Consider the following 12533-nt stretch of genomic DNA (forward strand, 5'->3'; position numbering starts at 1 on the left):
GGGCCAGCCCACCCCCCCATTGACCAGTCCTGGCGCATGCGCCGCAGCTCATGACAGTCACGGATGGGGAAAGGCGGCCCCGGAGAGGCTGATAGCCATCCCCAACTCACCCCCAAACAGAGAACGGAGCCAATGATGGGCAGACCATCAAAGGCAAAGGAAAGACGTCCCACCAACACGGGGAGGGGACAGGAGTGAGGCTGGGCATGTGCGCACAAGAAGCCTGGCCTGGTGGCGAGGTGGGGGTGGGACAGGCCCACACGGGACCACAGAGAAGCCGTCAGTCCCCTCACACCCTCCCGCTGTCAGAGACTCTGCCAATGGCAGGCAGATAAGCAGGAAGTATCAAGTGCAGGAGTTCGCTGTCATAGACAGCGGCTGGAATGTGTGTCTGGGAGTGAGCAGCCCAGCAGCAGACACCCCCCACCCAGAGACCCCTTGTGTTGCGCTGACACCCCCTGCCTTGTGCACAGAACACCTCCCCCGGGGGCCGCAGAACTCAGAGTCCACTTCATCAGCCCCCCCCCCTTAGTGCCCTGCGCACAACAGCCCTGTGGGGTTGGGTAGGCTGTCAGCCTGGGTAGGCTGAGGGGTGGCACCCTCCTCCCCTGTTCAGCCACGCGGGGGGCAGTGTGGTGGCTCATAGACCGTTTCCCGCCCCCCCCCTGAACCAAGTCTGCCCACCCTCCCAGGCATTCCCTCAGAGAGGCCACTGACTGGGGGTGGGGTTGCCGAGAGAATGTGCAGCAGATGCCAAGCAGGAGAGACAACAGAGGGCACAGCTCAGACTTTATTTTTCCAGAACAGAGTGCAACAGTCTCCCTGGTGCACGCTGGGTAGTCTTGCCGTGGGCGGGGCTCCATTCAGAGTGGCGGGCAGAAACAGCTGAGGGATTGGGGGGGGAGCGACATACGCGGAAGCCTCTGTGTTGCAGTCCCACATGCAAAACAGAGACAGAGATCAAGAGCACCTGCAGGGGTGGCGGCTGGAAGAGCAGGCTGTGTTTCAGCCGGGTGCTTTCTTAAAGGACAGTCTCTGACCCACCTCCTGCAACAGGGCAGCTGCCACACACACACACCCTGTGCCCTGCCAGGGGTTGGGAAAGCGGCAGAGGGCAGATGAAGGGAAGGGAGCAGGCAGCAGCACAGGGTAGTAGGGTCAGCAAATGCCCCCTGCTGGAGCCCACTGCCGGGTTCAAATGCTAGAGACGCTCGCACACCGAGCCGTCGAGAGTGAGAGGAGGGGGAGGACAGAGGGGGCACAGTGGAACTTACCCAGCCATGGGCAACAGTCCTCATATGCAGAGCCTCTGGGAGCCTGTGGAGACCTGGAAATGAGCAGTTAGCCACAGGGGAGAGACCTCTCTCTCCCCCTCACAAGGCAAAGATACAGTCAAAGCAACCATGCAGTTCAAAACCCGTCATCAATGTGCATGCCTGTCCCTCGCTCTAAGTCACTCTAAGCTTACCGGCAGAGCCTACCACCACGTGAAGCTGTCCCTAACAACTGAGTTGTACGAGGCCAGAGTGGAAGTATTTCTAGGAGGGGGGGGGGAGACTGTGATTGGGTGCTGGGGGGCGGGCTTGTTAGCCCGAGGCACGAGGGGATTGGCAAGGTAATCACACCACTCCCTAAGGGGTTTGCAAACTTCTGCAGTGGCGGAGGCGACCTTTGTTTTTGGTTTCAACGAGTGCCTATGGGGCACACCAGCATTTTCCGTGGCCCAGATTTGCACCTGGTGGGGGGTGGGGTGTTCCTGCACCAAAAGGTCTCTGGGACCCGACCAGCAGCGGCCATGTCCCTGGGTCGGCCCCCTCCTGTGCCGACGTGTTGCCCTGCGCCTCTGCTATGCCCCGAACTTGGCGGGGCGGCACTCCGCCTTCAGCCAACGGCTGCGGCACACTGCGGTGGCCGGAGAGTGGCGCATTTGGAATTATTCTGTTGTATAGTTCTCAAGTATCCAGCTCCTGTTTTATATTTCGTTATATGATCACCATGTATATTACAAAATTGTCTTGGGTGTTTTTTTTTTAGACTTCTTACAACTGCTTCTGTTGTGACTTTTTCACATAGTAGAAGAACAATTGTGAAATAGTATGAAAGGGCACCATTTTGATGTTTCTTTCTGAAAGATCTTGGTGAACATTTGGGTAGACTAAAGTAGGAATGTAGTTATTCTTGTGATGTGTTGAGATAATGTCTTTCCTCTCTAGGCAAAGCACTAAACACAAGTCATTGATACAGAACAGCCTGAAACATGCCGCTATCCTCAATGGCCTTTGCGAGAGCATCTTGTATGCCTTCCAGTCTTGTTTACTGCTGGCAGAGCAGATGAAACAGTCTGGGACACAGGTGAATTGATCAGTATTTAAAGGCGTTTGGGGTCTGGGAAGAGGCTGGCTTCTTAAAATGCTTAAATTTACAAAGGGTTTCGCTGCTTCAAAACATTAAGTTGCTGGGCAGGGCCACAAAGAAGGTTAGCTAGCATCGTCTCGTAACTTTTATGTGTAGAGTTGTATTCTGTTACTCTTTTAGCTAAGGGTAGTGGGTTTTGTTTGTGCAAGGAGGGTCTTGCTGTCAGTGGAGCCTCTTGTGTTGGAGGGATGCATCTTGTACCAATGAGACATGCCACTGTTGTCTAAGAAGAGTGACAGGGTGTGATCAGTGATGTATCCATCTTTTTGTAGTGTTGCACTTTTTTAATGGCACCAGAACATGACAATGTGAAGGCAGATGGGAGGAGGTGACATCCCGATATAGGTGATCCCTTCCATTGACCTCTCACCACTTCAAGGAAGCTGCTAGTAGAAAATTTTTGATATTAACGTTTTTAGCTAAATCTTGCTTTATGTTCCCTTTTGGATAGGCGAACACTGATTATAAGGTATTCCAGAGGACAATCAAACTGTGCAGGTTCTTTGCTGTTTCCCTGGTGCACTACATCAAGGTAAGAGTTGGCCCAGCTGGGTTTTTGTCAAAAGGATTACTTTTATTTGCATACATTGTAATTATGCTGCTGTAAGATGTTTCACCTAACATGTAAAGTGCCCGTTATAAGAACATTATAGCATTTGAGATAGAACAATAATAGTATTGTTGTCACTAACTTATTAATTTTATACAATAAACGGCTCTGTGATAGTTAATTGGGGAACCATCAGGATTTTTTTGGCTCTAGCAGTTAGAATTTTCTTTTCTTCATTGTCTTTTCTAGCCCCCTCTCCCCTCCCGATTTTTTATATTTGCAAGTTTAAAAGCAAAATCGCATCTGATATTGTTGACTTTACAGGAATTCACTCCTTTCTTGGTGGATTCTTGCTCTCAGTTACACCAGACGTATCTTCAAATATACAGGTAAGCAAAATATAGCTGTTAACTAACATGATTAATTGCAGAATTATCATATTATCAAATGCTATTTATTTGTATATTTGACCGCCCTTCCCAATAGCCAGGCTCATGGTGGTTCACAACAAAGTTATAGTTACAGACAAGGTAAAAACCAAATTAAATAAACAGTAAAACATTACAGTTCCCTAAAAGCAAGATGGCATTGAGTCCTGGTGGTGCTGCTGCTGTCTCACAGGGGAGAGTGTCAGGTGAAACCATAGCTGTATCACTCTTGAAATGTGTGTGCCCACACTTGAAATGAATGCTGAAATCATCTTCCTGGCCTCATGGGGATGTAATAGGGTGATTTGCAAACCATGGGGTGCAAAGGCGCAGGCTTGCACATGCTCGGTCTTGGTAACTATGGTTTTAAGGCTGACCAATGACTATTAGGGCATTCTTTATTAGTTTTAAACATGTTGATGTGATGCTTGAACGTTACTGTTAAGCATCTCAGTGTTAATTATTGGAACTATTTTTTTTAACTGAATTGTTAGATGGGTGAGACTATGAACAATGTTGGTTCCCCTCCCCCCCCCCTTTTTAACCTTGTTTCTATATTTTACATGTCAGATTATAGGGAAATAACTCTTTTCTACAGAGTGTTGTATGTCATTATTTTAATACTCTTGTATATTCTTCCATTCAGTTATTTAAAAAGCAGCTTATGAGAGACTTTATGAGAGATTTTGGAACATGATTAGCAGTGTATCATTTTCTGAAATAATACATTTGTTAAATAATTGAGAAATATATAGTGTATTCTGTGAGACTATTTAAAGGCTGCTTGGAGAGCCAGGTTGGTGTCGTGGTTAAGTGTGCGGACTTTTATCTGGGAGACCCAGGTTTGATTTCTCACTCCTCCACTTGCACCTGCTAGCATGGCCTAGGGTCAGCCATAGCTCTGGCAGAGCTTGTCCTTGAAAGGGCAGCTGCTGTGAGAGCCCTCTCCAGCCCCACCCACCTCACAGGGTGTCTGTTGTGGGGGAGGAAGGTAAAGGAGATTGTGAGCCGCTCTGAGACTCTTCGGAGTGGAGGGCGGGATATAAATCCAATATCTTCTTCTTCATCTGCTTTTGGGTTGCTTATGCCAGTCAATTAGTATACCCTGCATGACCTGGATGGCCCAGGCTAGCGCAGTCTTGGAAGCTAAGCAGGGCTGGCCCTGTTAAGTACTTTGGTGGGAGACGGCTAAGGGAGGATGTCCAGAGTTGCTGCACACAGGTAGGCAATGGCAAACCACCTTTGAACTGCTCTTGTCTTGAAAGCCACACAGGGTTGCCATAAGTTGGCTGTGACTTGACAGCACTTTCCGCCGTGACCTTTAGGGGCTATCTAAATAATAAATAGACTTTTAAAAATTTCATCATGGAGTCAAGCTGTCCTTTTTTACTTAATTATCAAAATCACTTTAATACCCATCCATCTTGGCTTGAAGTGCTGTGGCATCTGAGAGATTTTAAACCCCAAATGCAAGCCTTAGGTTGGGTACTCTTAAAGGCTTGGAAAGGAGCATGGCATGGTCAGAGACCTGCTGATTTAGAGGCATAGTCCTCTGTAATTACATAATATAAATAGATGTTATACCTCTAATATTGAATGTTTCAGTTATTTCTGTTTCATTTCATTTGTGATTTATGAGTTATTTTATTTATTTATTTATTTGGGATTTATATCCCGCCCTTCCCACGAATGGCTCAGTTATGGCTTACAATTTTGGAGTTATCGCTGTTATCCTGTTGCACTTTGTTAATTGGCACTATTAGTGTGAAAAGAATAAATTTCTCCATGTGACCCAGAACTTAATATTCCCCTAAATATCAGATTGGCAACTTTGAGGTTCTACCTGAAAGAAGAGGGCCTTTGAAGGATCATTAAAAAGTACAAAATAAAAGCATGTTTTCTTTTCCTTAGATATTAACTGTTGCTCAGGGCTACAACAAAACATGTTAGAGTATCCAAAGGCTGCATGTAAAACTCACTTATAGTCACCAAGAAACGTTAGCAGGTTTAAAACAAAGCAAAGCAGTGCTCTGGTTTATACGTGCCTTGATTTGTGCCTAACAGCAGTCAGAACACAGCTGTGATGATATCCATTCTGTGTTTGTTTTCCTGCCAGCAAGTTTCCTCCAAGTCTTCATGCGGCAGTGATTTCTGAGGCATGTCGGGATGAAATAGCAAAAGGATTCCTTGTGGCCCTGGATCCGCTCCTCCCCAGCCTGCTCGCCTTCAGACCTTTTGTGGAAGCTGTATTAAGTAAAACCTTAGGTAGGTTTAAAGGTCCCATTATCCACACTATATTGCCTTAAAGCAGAGGAGTGGTGCCTGATGTTATGCCCCCTCCATTAATTTTCACTGAGAATTTTTAGCAGCAGCATTTGGGTTCGTGTCTCAGATTTTTTGTTGCCTGAATCCTCAGGCCTTCCGGGGCTTTTTTCTCTCAATTTTTCAATCAGTTGCAGTGTGTTACTGGGAATTAATATTCCAAATTAATTAACAAGTAAGTGACACTCCTTAATATTACCGCTTGGTTCTTAAGGTACATAAAACATGGATTCGTAATATGTTTCTATATTCAGTAAAAGTATTCTGGGTTTACTGCAAGCAAAGGCAGCAGACCATAAGCAGAGACCAGCAGCAGGCACATACATTGCACTAAAATGCTTGGGCAAAGTAGAAAATTGGAAGGATCTTGTTCTTTTCTTCTGTGTGGCAAAAATAATTTGAATGCTACAAGTGGAGTTTAAGGGCAAGAATAACTGTGATATTGGTCTCTGTTAAGCAACCCAGTGCTGGTTTGAATGGGTTGGTTCCACATTTCCTTTAACAAAATCTACGAATCTCTATTGGCAGCTGCAACAGGCAGATCTCTGCATACTTATTCTTCAGACAGCTTGTGAACATTGGTTTAGGGGAGGGAACAACATAAGAAGGAGTAAATATAGAGCTTGCTGTTTTACTCAAGACTGTGTGGATTCTAGATATAAGTACAGATTCTACAAATGAAATATTCAGATAAATAAATTGAGGCAAATATCCTCATTTATTAGATTAGACCCTGGAATTTTTGCTCACAAATGTATTTATAATCCCCCCCCATCTACTTAAATGTGCTGTGGTGCTGTAGGGCCTAAATGACCTCTGTAATTATAAATAGAAGAAGAAGAAGAAGAATTGCAGATTTATATCCCGCCCTTCTCCCTGAATCAGAGACTCAGAGCGGCTTACAATCTCCTATGTCTTCTCCCCTCACAACAGACACCCTGTGAGGTGGGTGGGGCTGGAGAGGGCTCTCACAGCAGCTGCCCTTTCAAGGACAACCTCTGCTAGAGCTATGGCTGACCCAAGGCCATTCCAGCAGGTGCAAGTGGAGGGGTGGGAACTCAAACTCGGTTCACCCAGATAAGAGTCCGCGCACTTAACCACTACACCAATAGGGGTTTGGGGTTTCACGGAGGGCCAAGTGCACTGCAGAATTCTTAAAGCTTAAAAGGCCATGGCAGAATTGGTGCCGCAGCCCACCTCTAGCACATTCTCCCACTTCTCTCACTGACCACCATTCCTGCTGTCCCTCCCAAACCTGAAATTCCGAGAGCCAAGTGTTACTTGTGCAATTTTGGGAGCGTTTTGGGCCACTTTGGGTATTGCTGAGCCAAATGAAAATGGAATTTCTGGGATAATTTTGGCTCAGGCATATCCGAATGCAAGACCCCCAGTTGTAAGTGTTTATACACTCGGGGGCTTTTTGCATCTGTTCCCTCGGGCTAAGAGGGGCTCTGTACAAATGAAAGCTTGTACCAGTTATAACGCTTCTTTAAAAATCTCATCTTCAGTTCTCTCTCCTGAGCTGCACTTTGCCCAGTGCCGTCTCCTGCTTTCTGTAATGGACATGTTGCCATCTCAGCCACAAGAGGTGCAGGCGCTTTGGGACACAGGAAGTCATTTCCCAGAAAACTCTCCCAGGTAACGGCTTGCTGCTACTGAGGATTTGTGTCAGCAGGCAGAGGCTCTCATGGGTTTTTTGACATGTTCTGGAAGCACTCTGTAACACAGAGGTGAAGTGGCCTGCAGAAAGAAGGGGGCGATGTTTGGGTTTAGGGAAGCAAATGAAGGGCAGTCTGATTCAGTCTAAATTCAATCTAAATTTAGCTAAAGCTTCTCTCGTGTCTATTTATTTTTATCGATGTTTTACTATTAATTTAAAATAAGCATATACCACACATTATTAACATCTCTACATGATTCATATAGTTATTTTCATGAGGCATGGACTGACAAGTTCTACATAGTGCTGCACTGACTTAGTTTTATTCTAGCAATGTATTATGAGGCTTGGTCAAGAATTTGGTAATGTGGAAGTAACACTACTGTTCTCCATGTCTTTGCAGGGTTCCCTTGTTTACTGCCCTCTTTCTCAGCCTACAGCAGTGCTCTGGAGAGCTTTCCCTCCCTGTCTTTTTGCCTGGAGTGATGACAACTGGACAAGCAGAGAGTTCTGTCACTTTGTACCACTACGTGTGTATCCACTTGTGTGCCTTTGTCACATCCCTCTCTGTGTCACATTTCCCTCTACTGGTAAGGAGAAGTATTGCAAACCAATACTGATACCTTGATTTTACTTTTACTTTTGCCTATAGCTCACCTTTCGCAATGAGACTCAAGGCAGATTATGAAATACTGAAAATGAATTCAGTTTACAGTGCATGTTTATCTAAATAACAGTGTTACCTGCAAAAAGCCAATGACTCTAGGATAAACTGATGACTTGGAGAGTCTTAAACTGAGGAATGAGCATCTTCAAGATATGATTTTTAACATGGCCTCTAAATGGAATGAGCCAAACCACATAGTTTTGATTAGTGTTATTTTCTGGAGTACACACAGTTAGTAAAGGCTCTTCAACTTTACAAAAACATCCAAATTGGTATTGTTATATGCTGTGGCGGAACCGGCCCGATTCTGCTTTCAGACCCGGTCCCGTCAGCTCCCTATCGAGTCGCCAACTCCTGGAGGGAGCTATTTCCCCTCCTGCCCCTTGGGCGCGCTGCCACCACCTGCTCAGTCTTGGGGTTCAGATTGAGAGGAACAGGACTCCCAATCCCCCTCTCCAGCTATGAGGCTAGGCCTCAAGGTCCTCTGCCACCCTGCACTTGGGTTTCACCGAGACCTCAGCGCTTCTTTGGGGCACCCCTGGAGGATTGGCACCTTATCCAACTGCATGCCTTCCCCCTTCCCCGGGGCCCCCTTTATAAAACAGCGTGGTCTAAGCGGTCGGGGATCTATGTGGTACAGAGACGAACTGCCAGCATTTAAAACAGAAAAAACATTTATTTAAAAGAGAAAAATATAGGAAAAGAAAAACACAAAACAAAAACAGTTGCATTTAAAAAGTTAGCACAGCACAGCACCGCACAGCAAAGCACAGCAAACAGCATAACAAAATAAAGGTGGTTTTTAAACGCATCGTATTGTCCCTGGTCTATACTTGATCTGCCTAAGAGAATGACTTACTTTGTCTTACTGCCTGGAGGCCTCATTTTCCTGAGCAGGCCTCCCCCACAGGCCGGAGCTCACAGGCAAGCAGCCTCCCTTCCCGAGCGCCTGCTGCAAACTGAGACTCTCTTCCTGCCTAGGAGGAAAGAAAATTTCAATAGAATGGCAGAACCAAGATTGGCCCTTTCTGTACTCTACTCTTGTGCCTTTCCCAAATGGGAATCCAATTTATACTCAGACCAAACTTTACTTGAAGCTGCAGGCTTCACAGCGAATAATTCCTTTGGCATTAAAATGTTATCTGTGGCTGGAATTCTTGTGCTAGTATCCAGAAGGAATCGTTCGGTGGGTTCTGGTCTGAAGTTAGCTGGTAGAAGGACATTGAAGAACAGCTATAAGTTCCTCCTAAATGACTTTCTGCTCATGTGTGGCCATTTTCTTTTTTTGCCCAGGAACAGTCACTGCTGGAAACCATACTTGGTTCTAACATGATCATTGTTCTCCTAGCTATGGATGTTTGGTGCTTCCTTGCCCGGTAAGATAAGTGTCTGTTGAGACATGTAACAGAGCTTAACTTCTTCTCATTTACCTTCTCATTATTATTATTCCATTCTTATCCCAACCTAAAGAAAACAGGGTGGCTTATGCAGTTCTTCCATCCTTCACTTTATCCTCATGGCAGCCCTGTGAGGTAGGTCAGGCTCACAGAGTGTGACTGGCTCAAAATCATCTAATGAGTTTCATGGCAGAGCGAGGATTTTAATTGGGGTCCCCTGGTCTTATTCCAGAACTGTAACCACTAGGTTATATTGCCTCTCTACTTGTATCCCACCATTCCTCAAGAAGGTAATATGGGATATGTAATACTCTCATTTTTTTGTAATGCTAAGGTGACCCCCCCCCCCAACTTAAGATCAACACAAAATAGTAGAATTTAGGAAGATCAGCTGGCTGGTTTGCTCATTTTTCTATCCATCTCATTTCCCAGGTATGGAACAGCAGATCTATGTGCTCATCATGCATTTACAATAGCCAGTTTGGTAAGCAAAGTGTAATGTGTGTATCATAATTAGATCCAAATTCTGACCCAGGTTTTGTTTGACACCTCCTGAAAGAACTTAGCCAAGTTGGTAGTATAAAATGAGAAGAATGTTCCTCTTCCCCTTCAGTTTCTTTAAGTGCTTGTAACAGAGTGGTAAATTCACAAGCAGCATAAATCTGATAGTGATGTAATAATTAAAAATGTATTCCAAATAACATGGTTGATTAAAGGCTCTGCTGGTGGATTTATTTTCATGTTTGAAACAAACTCATTGATTCGTTTGTTTACTTCATTTAAACCCTGCCTCTCTCCTCATTGGGGACCCAAAGTGGCATACTTCATTCTCCTCCTTCTCCATTTTATCCAGGTGTGATCAGCTACTAATGCCACAGATTTTTCTTTTTGCCTTCCCTTAGTCTGGGGCTTGGCTTATTTCTTTGAGCCACCTGGGTGAGATCACCGAAGTAACGTTTGCCTTGTGCAGGCAGCTCTAAAAAGGGAACGCTCAATTTATTTCTGCTTGCAGCACAATTTGTAATTTATGCAATGTGTGGTCTTATCTAGAACATGGTTCAGTTGGGATAGATATACATGTGGGATATGAGATCTGGCCTGGTAGTAAACTAAGAGGGGAATTATTGTCAGGGATATTGCCTAAAATAAAACCTGTTTGAAGCCTTTGGTTTTTAAAAAGGTTTATCAAAATTTTTCCTTTAAAAAAACATGACTAGAGTATTTGATCATCGGGAGCTTATCATTGTTTCCTACCCTGAACCAGATAAGAGCTTGTCCTACTGAACATTACCGGGTCTCTCTGCTGGGCATCCTGCTGAGACGTCTGCTCTTCCTGATGGCTCCCGATCACCAGGTGAGTATTTAGGGAGGGACTATGGCTCAGTGGTAGAGCATCTGCTTGGTAAGCAGAAGGTCTCAGGTTCAATCCCTGGCATCTCCAACTTAAAAGGGTCCAGGCAAGTAGGCATGAAAAACCTCAGCTTGAGACCCTGGAGAGCTGCTGCCAGTCTGAGTAGACAATACTGACTTTGATGGACCGAGGGCCTGATTCAGTATAAGGCAGCTTCATATGTTCATATGTTGTGCCTGTCCTCTTCTGGCCTGCTTCAACCCGTGATTTTATTTGGTGAGGCTGACAGTTACTATTTCAAAGCAGATAGAATACCACTGAAAAACAATGATTATACTTCATACTTTCTTATATATGATTTATCCTATATACAACTTTAAGCCAGTGTATACAAATATCAACATCAATTTCCAATTTCTTCCCTCCAGAAAATTTACAAATTATTAACAAACAATAATTAGTTCCAATATTTCCAATAGAGGGGTTTTAAGAAATCCTTCCTCCAATAAATAAAGTTCATAATGCAGTCCATAACTTGAAATTCTTTCAAATGGAGGGGCCGGGAAATCTTTGCAGCCTTCATAAGATGTCTCCTCTAGATTTCAAGATGTTTCAATACTGGTCTTCTTCAGGTAATCAGGCTGTTAACATGGAATCCGATTTCAATCATTTCTTACACAGACTCAAAGTTCAAAGCTAAAACCAAATCATTGGGTTCAGCGGTTTTCTATCTGCTTTGACTTTACACTGAAACCCCTTCTTCTGTGGGAGTTAATTATTTCAGGCTGGTTTTGGCTTTCTTTTTTTTTTTAAATCAGACTATAACTTTATTGAAAATTGCAATATAGGGAAAGAACAGTCGATGGTTTTGGCTTGTTAATGTAATGAAAAGAAAATGTGTGGCTTTAAAAAAAATTATATGTTGTCGTTCTGTCTGACTATGGATCTCCAAGGCAGCTAGCAACAAAAATTCAATATAACATAATTTAAATTGTGGAATAAGCGCTAATTATTACCAACCCTGTATAAAGTGGTATAGAAATAACAGCAGATTGGCAATAATGCTTAGCCAGCAGTACTGTACAAACAGCAATCCTCCCCAAAGGTGTTCCTAGAGGTGTGTGGAAATGGGCACTGGATGTTTAAATTTTATTTAAGCCTAGTTGATATGGAGGGGAGACAGACTGACACTTTGCTGTGCCAGGTGCCCACATTCAGTTATGACAGCTAATAAGAGCTTGATTTGAGGCTTCCCTGTCTGGAAGCCTTCAGCTGTGCTCTGCATGCTGGGAGCGGGTGAGGGGGAGCACATGGACATGAGAACAAACTGCATTCAAGCCTGTTCTCGGCAGACATCTGAATGCAGTTGCAGTTCGAGTTTCAGATGTGTTCTCTCTAATGATGTTACCCTTCCAGGTAGAGTTTATCCAAAGATTTCCTCACAAAGAAATGGAGAATCTCGTCTTATGGCAGCATCTTTCTCTGAAGGCCCTGGTGGCTCCACTTAGGAAGCAGGTTGCTCATGAACTTTTTGCAGCAGGACTTGCACAATGCGAAGAGTGGCTGAGCAGCAAAAGGCCTCTGGAGGAGCTTCTAGGGAGGGTAAGGCAAAACTTGACTGAACAGACTCTTGCTTGTGAATGCTGAGGATTCCCCCTCTTGGATCTGGTTGAGTCTCTGCCTGTTAAATGTTACAGGGAAATCCCCAAAAGCATTGTGCAATTACTTTGCCTTAACACAGTC

General features: G+C 44.7%; 1 protein-coding gene across 1 annotated transcript in view; it reads left to right on the plus strand.

Moving 5' to 3' along the window:
- The window catches only part of FIRRM (FIGNL1 interacting regulator of recombination and mitosis), a 33020-nt gene that overhangs the window by 11268 nt on the left and 9219 nt on the right, over positions 1-12533 (plus strand). Inside the window, exons 8-17 of the mRNA XM_060232589.1 lie at positions 2214-2352; positions 2867-2947; positions 3290-3354; positions 5510-5658; positions 7224-7353; positions 7779-7965; positions 9336-9418; positions 9872-9923; positions 10704-10793; positions 12207-12392. Of these exons, the coding sequence (XP_060088572.1) occupies positions 2214-2352; positions 2867-2947; positions 3290-3354; positions 5510-5658; positions 7224-7353; positions 7779-7965; positions 9336-9418; positions 9872-9923; positions 10704-10793; positions 12207-12392 (1162 nt within the window). The remainder of the gene's footprint in view (positions 1-2213; positions 2353-2866; positions 2948-3289; positions 3355-5509; positions 5659-7223; positions 7354-7778; positions 7966-9335; positions 9419-9871; positions 9924-10703; positions 10794-12206; positions 12393-12533) is intronic.

The sequence above is a fragment of the Heteronotia binoei genome, chromosome 2 (assembly GCF_032191835.1).
Source record: "Heteronotia binoei isolate CCM8104 ecotype False Entrance Well chromosome 2, APGP_CSIRO_Hbin_v1, whole genome shotgun sequence".
In the NCBI taxonomy this organism is placed as follows: Eukaryota; Metazoa; Chordata; class Lepidosauria; order Squamata; family Gekkonidae; genus Heteronotia; species Heteronotia binoei.